Source organism: Sinocyclocheilus grahami, unplaced genomic scaffold (assembly GCF_001515645.1).
Source record: "Sinocyclocheilus grahami isolate Dianchi unplaced genomic scaffold, SAMN03320097.WGS_v1.1 scaffold1275.1, whole genome shotgun sequence".
NCBI classification, from domain to species: Eukaryota; Metazoa; Chordata; class Actinopteri; order Cypriniformes; family Cyprinidae; genus Sinocyclocheilus; species Sinocyclocheilus grahami.
In genome coordinates, this window is record NW_015506454.1 from 230356 (window position 1) to 237575 (window position 7220).

The 7220-nt window shown below is 36.8% G+C and overlaps 1 protein-coding gene across 1 annotated transcript in view; it reads right to left on the reverse strand.

Moving 5' to 3' along the window:
- LOC107568710 (parathyroid hormone-related protein-like) overlaps positions 1 to 7211 on the reverse strand; it is a 9581-nt gene extending 2370 nt beyond the window's left edge. The window contains exons 1-2 of the mRNA XM_016254686.1: positions 7164 to 7211; positions 5950 to 6066 (exon numbers count right to left, since the gene is read on the reverse strand). Of these exons, the coding sequence (XP_016110172.1) occupies positions 5950 to 6055 (106 nt within the window). The 5' untranslated portion in view covers positions 6056 to 6066; positions 7164 to 7211. The remainder of the gene's footprint in view (positions 1 to 5949; positions 6067 to 7163) is intronic.
- Positions 7212 to 7220: the final 9 nt, after the last annotated feature.

Consider the following 7220-nt stretch of genomic DNA (forward strand, 5'->3'; position numbering starts at 1 on the left):
AAATAAAATACAAAATAAATATATAATATTATATTAAATATTATAAAATATTATAAAAAATAAAATATAAATAAAATTTCATTTGACTTAAAAAAGTAAATAAATAATAGAATAATATATAAAAAATAAAGTAAGAAATATTATAATAAAAATAAAATAATACAAAAATAAGTTTACATATTGCAAATAAGTGTATGTTTCTAATTAAAAATGGCAACTTGTGTTTCATTATTCTTTTAGGCATAAGATTTCATGCCTAACAATTAAAAATAATAATTTGACAGTAAAGGAGAACAATACATTTATATGCAAGATATAGGCCTATTTTCCTGAATCAATTCTTAATAGCTTATAAAATTTTGTTTCTGAAGTAAATGTATCGTTTTAAAGATTTTTAGCTCTTTTTTACTGGAAACTGATCAGGATCACAATAATAAAATTATTTTATGCCGTCAAGCTTGCAGTGAACTCAATGTACCACACATGTGTTCACTGCGTTTGAACCCGTGACCTCAGCGTCACTAACTGTGTTATGATTGTGTGTAAATCACAGAAGCCTCAGTTTCACAGATCAATGTGTGATATGTGCGTCTCTTCTATTAATCATTCTGTTTGCTGCGATCTTATTAGCTCCACACTCACACTCACACTCACACTCACACTCACACTCACACTCACACTCACACTCACACTCACACTCACACTCACACTCACACTCACACTCACACTCACACTCACACTCACACTCACACTCACACTCACACTCACACTCACACTCACACTCACACTCACACTCACACTCACACTCACACTCACACTCACACTCACACTCACACTCACACTCACACTCACACTCACACTCACACTCACACTCACACTCACACTCACACTCACACTCACACTCACACTCACACTCACACTCACACTCACACTCACACTCACACTCACACTCACACTCACACTCACACTCACACTCACACTCACACTCACACTCACACTCACACTCACACTCACACTCACACTCACACTCACACTCACACTCACACTCACACTCACACTCACACTCACACTCACACTCACACTCACACTCACACTCACACTCACACACACACACACACACAATCACAATCACACTCACACACACACACACACACACTCACACGCACTCGCTCACGCACACGCACACACACACGCACTCGCACACGCACTCGCACACGCTCACACTCACACTCACACACAAACACACACACACGTTCAGACACACACACAGTGCCTTTAACCTAAATCCAGTCTGTGATCAGTGAGTGTCTGTACTGTCGCCCCGTTCAATGTGTTTTTAGTTAAATCCAGGGGGTTTGAGAAGGTCTGGCCCTCATCCAACACCTCGCTGGTGCCATATTCACCCGCCTCTGCTTCCAGATCCTGCATCAAACCCAAACAAACCACGAGGAGTGCTGATGTGAAGCTCTGTCAGCCAGCGCACGGGGCCCTTTCTGACGCACCTCCGTTTTTAAACATACTACATCAAATCTGTCACGATCCGACAGCGGCAACAGCCAATAATCACAGGTTTAGCTGATGAAACGTAGCTTATGCAATAACTCTAATTAATGGTGCCATTGTGTCTCGGCTTAAATCATTTGGAGGTCCGTCCTGTCAGCCGTACGGCTCTCTGCTACCGGATGCTTGGCTCCATCCAAATGTCTTGAAACAATTACACATATCTCACAGCTGAAGTAAAGCATAATTCAGTGCTGTTTGAAAATATCCAGCAGTCGCTCGGGTTCAAATGCACACAGCGGCGTGAACACAAGGCGGAGGCAGAGGGCCTCAAACCCTGGTCAGATCCGGACACCGAATCAGCAAACAGCACTTCACCAAAGACTTTCACTCCAGAATGATGACTAGGACTGAAACAACTAATAAAAACACTCACAATGAAAATAGTAAAAAAAATAATAAATTCAAATTTGTATTATAATTTCGTTTTGGTCGGCGCAAAAAAAAAAAAAAAATTAAAAACCTATTTTAGCGCAGCTCATCAGGAGAGATTTAATAAGAGCGACAGGCCAAAACTGACACCGAACTTAAGGCCTAACCCTGTTATGCTCACTAACACATTGACATTTACTTGCTTACTGATCAGAAATCATCATGTGTTTTTAAACCTGGTGGCAAAAAGGTGCATTTTGAATGAATTACTGTAGCAGCCATCCACTTCACCTCATTTTATACAGCAACTGTCAAATCAAGTGAATAATAGTTTTAATAACTAATTCATCTGTGGCCGTTGTCTTCCAGACCTTTAAAATCTTCCTATTATTAAAAACAACTTACTATATACTAACACATTTACCTAAATGACTAAATAAAGGCAAACAATAGACTTATACTGCACTATATAAAGCAAATAATTTAACTTTAAATGAAAGCCTTTTGTAATTATATTCATTTAGCAGATGCTTTATCCAAAGTGACTTGCAAAAAAAAAAAAAAAATTAAAAACCTATTTTAAAGAAAAACATGTTATCTCTTCATATTCCATTTGTATTTATCCACATTATTTTTAACGTAACAAAATATACATATAAATGAACATAAATGAAAGCCTTTTGTAATTATATTCATTTAGCAGATGCTTTATCCAAAGTGACTTGCAAATCATGGACATTGCAATTACAGTGCACAATTAAAGCGTTATTTGCTTTCTTTTTGAATATTTTTGTGTGCATATCGCAAATGTTTCTAGTGCAAACCCACAAAAAAAACATGCTACAATGTGCACAAAACTTCAGTCATTGCATTGGCATCTCAAATCACCCTATAGAGGATCAAAAGTGTTTACTGCATTTATATAAAGCAACTAATTTAAGTCGAAAAATAAAAGCTTTTTGTTTTCATATTTGCATTTTCATGTATTCATTTAGCTGATGCTTTTATCCATGCACAAATCAGGGACATTGCAATTGCATTGCATTATTAAAACATTATGTGCTGTATTTTTGTTTATGTGCATATAGCTAATGTTTATAGCACCCAAACATGCACAAAAAGTCAAAGTCATTGCATTAGAGGATCAAAAGCAAAGTGTGTGTGTGTCTGGCACAAGCTGTACAACAACCAGCAGACGACGGGCGAACGATGCCTCACACAAGCTCACATCATTAAAAGCCGATATGAAGTTAGGGAGGGCCAATTAATTTAAATGATAAATTTATAATAACATAATAATACTATTTAATTTTATATATAAATATAATTTTATAGATAAATATAATTGTATATATATATATATATTTATACATATACTGTATATACTTCAATTTATTTCCCCACCGTATATTGTGCTGCTTTATATTGTATTGCAAACTGGTATTTGTTATTATTATTTGACTTTAAATATACTGTTTACTACGCTGTTATTCTTCTGGTTATTTACCTATGACATCTAATGAATCTGAAGTCTTGCACAATCACAGAAAACAACTTACAGGTGCTAAAAATAAATACAAAATTATAGCTGCTAAAAAATAAAATTGCCCTTTTTACCCCATTAACCGTTTAATCCAAGAGATAGTTGACAGATTAAATGATTATCACTATAGTTGTTAGTTGCAGCCTTGATGTCTAGGAGCACGAATTAGAATCAACAGAAGTGCATTTCCATGCGTCTCCCGGCAGAAATCTCCAGACTGATTGTGCTTCTGTTTGAACAGGTAAATAATGCTCCGCTCTTCATCTTCTGGAGCATCTGAACCCGCCGCGCAAAATCATACAGTGCAGTCTTTAAATGACTAAATTAATAAGGTTCAAAAGTGGGTTTCTGCTATCGAAGAACCATTTCCGGTTCCCTAAAGAACCTTTCAGTGAACTGTTCTCTGGTGCTCCTCGCGTGGCAAGGATTTATTTATATACTCCTCGAGTATTTATTTATTTATTCAATATTGTAATTCTTGAATGTTGTAAATCTTGAATGCTTTGGAGCACAGATTTAAGTTTGGTATCTTTTTAGTGAAGACACATGGCAGGTTATTGCTGAAGTGAAAAAGTAAAAAAAAATATATTTTTTAAAGTTCATGAAAATTGCACAAAAATACTATTTTCAAATTTGATATGAAATATATATTTCCTGAAACTGTGAGAAAATCAACGGCATAAATCGAAACAAGTTATGTACCAAATTTGAGGTTGATATCTTAAAAAATAAGATTTAGTAAGATTTAGTTTGGGGGCAGTACCAAACGATTCCACTAGATGAACTTTATTTCTCATTCATTTCCAATCCAGTCATTTTTGACTGCCAGGTGACTATTTTATGCAGGGTCCTTTAACCTTTTTGAATCATGTATATGATTTTTGTGTGTGTGTGTGTGTGTTCACACAGCAAGTGACAAAAACTTCCCAAAAATTCTAAAATAACAAAACATAAAATCTTTTGGTCAAAAAATGTCCAAAGAGCACAATTTTTTACAATTAATTTTAATATCCTTTTTCCACTATAAAGAACCTTTTGTGCAATGCAAATGCTCCAGGGTTCTTCACAGAACCATCAATGCCAATACAGAAGCTTATTTTAAGCGTCTACATGAGGAGTGTTGCTGAAGACGAGATGGCAGCTTTAACTTAAACCAGTTCAACATGTTGGAGAGAAAAGCCGAATTCCAGCAAGTCCTCTGAGCCACAACAAAAGCCCATGATGAGCAACAGGAGAGAAGCGTACTCACAATGATGCCTGTGTCTCCGTCTCTTCTGTCCTGTCAGACAGAGCGTGAGTCTCCTCAGAGTTTCCAGGCTGTGATCAAACACAAACAAACAAATCAATGAGCGTCCTTCAGCATTACGTCCTTCACTTTCTCTGAGATGATCTTGTCTGAAGTAACAAGACCACAGCAAAAGCAACGAGAGCAACGGGAATCCAATGTGAGGTGAACGAGTGTGTGTTTTCCAGGTGGTCTGTCCTGCACTGACTGACTCCGCTCTGTTATAGAGGAGTCAGATGAACCCACCAACACTGTGATGGGAAAGTTTCAGAACTGTCTGTGCAGGTTGAGAGAGAGAGAGAGAGAGGAGAGGTAAAACAGCAAGTGGGAGGAGACGGCTGGGAGTCCTAACAAATACTCTGCACGTATATAAGGACTCAACCCTTCTGTTTACATGAGAGAGAGACAGATGTGGCAAGAAAAGTACTTTCAGAAATTCAGGCCATTTTTTTCTGATTAAAAAGTCCTGAGAAGTGAGTAAATCCCAATCACATGCACATACTTCAGTCATACTTCATTATCATTAGATAACATAGTAAAGCAAGCGCCAATTATTTTCAAGTCGACATCAAATAAATTAGTGGATGTTATTCTTAAAATATATCTGACTTCATAAACATCAGCACAATCTGAAACGAGTTTTCGGGTTGATATCATATTAGAATGATTTCTGAAGGACACTGAAGACTGGAGTAATGATGCTGAAAATTCAACTTTGATCACAGAAATAAATAGCATTTTATGATATATTCTCAGAGAAAACAGATGTTTTAAATTGTAGTAATTTTTCACAATTTTACTGTTTTTACTGCATTTTTTTTATCCAATAAATGCAGCCTTGGTGAACAGAAGAAATGTAAAAAAAAACAAACATACTTATTCCAAACTTAGTATATATCCACTAAAAGTCACTAAAACAACAGTTTTTCCCTTCTTAACAATATTAAACGAGTCTCCTGAAGAGCAGTTACTCTGAGCAATATCTTTATCCTCTAGGTTTGTGATCTCCTTTGTGCTTTTACTTTTGAGAGTCAGTTAGTTGACATTTTGTGTTAGTATGAAGGTGTGTGCTGTAAACCTCCTCAGGTGATGTAGTTTGGCAGCTGGTGCAGGTATGTGTGTGTGTGTGTGTGTGAGTGCGTGAGTGTGTGTGTGTGTGTGTGTGTGTGAGTGTGTGTGTGTGTGTGTGTGTTGAGGGCATCGATGGGCCTGCCGTGGTGCGGAACAGGAGAACACAGTAAGAACAGAGCAAAGAACCACTGCTGCAGAACCCGTCTAGAGCACAACGTCCTCATCCTCACTGGACCTGAGCAAGCACACACACACACACACACACACACACACACTAAATACATGAAGATCAGCTCACCTAAGGTATGATATGCATGCTCTGTTCACTTCTCCAAAGTGTAATTGAACTCTTTCTTGTGATGTTAAAGGTGAATTTGTTCAATCATACAGTGCAGTCTTTAAATGACTAAATTAATAAGGTTCAAAAGTGGGTTTCTGCTATCGAAGAACCATTTCCGGTTCCCTAAAGAACCTTTCAGTGAACTGTTCTCTGGTGCTCCTCGCGTGGCGAGGATTTATTTATATACTCCTCGAGTATTTATTTATTTATTCAATATTGTAATTCTTGAATGTTGTAAATCTTGAATGCTTTGGAGCACAGACTTAAGTTTGGTATCTTTTTAGTGAAGACACATGGCAGGTTATTGCTGAAGTGAAAAAGTTAAAAAATATATATTTTTAAAAGTTGCACAAAAATACTATTTTCAAATTTTATATGAAATATATATTTCCCGAAACTGTGAGAAAATCAACGGCATAAATCGAAACAAGTTATGTACCAAATTTGAGGTTGATATCTTAAAAAATAAGATTTAGTAAGATTTTGTTTGGGGGCAGTACCAAACGATTCCACTAGATGAACTTTATTTCCCATTCATTTCCAATCCAGTCATTTTTGACTGCGAGGTGACTATTTTATGCAGGGTCCTTTAACCTTTTTGAATCATGTATATGATTTTTTTGTGTGCGTGTGTGTGATCACACAGCAAGTGACAAAAACTTCCCAAAAATTCTAAAATAACAAAACATAAAATCTTTTGGTCAAAAAATGTCCAAAGAGCACAAGAGGGTATGAGAACCATTTTTTACAATTCATTTTAATATCCTTTTTCCACTATAAAGAACCTTTTGTGCAATGCAAATGCTCCACAGAACCATCAATGCCAATACAGAAGCTTATTTTAAGCGTCTACATGAGGAGTGTTGCTGAAGACGAGATGGCAGCTTTAACTTAAACCAGTTCAACATGTTGGAGAGAAAAGCCGAATTCCAGCAAGTCCTCTGAGCCACAACAAAAGCCCATGATGAGCAACAGGAGAGAAGCGTACTCACAATGATGCCTGTGTCTCCGTCTCTTCTGTCCTGTCAGACAGAGCGTGAGTCTCCTCA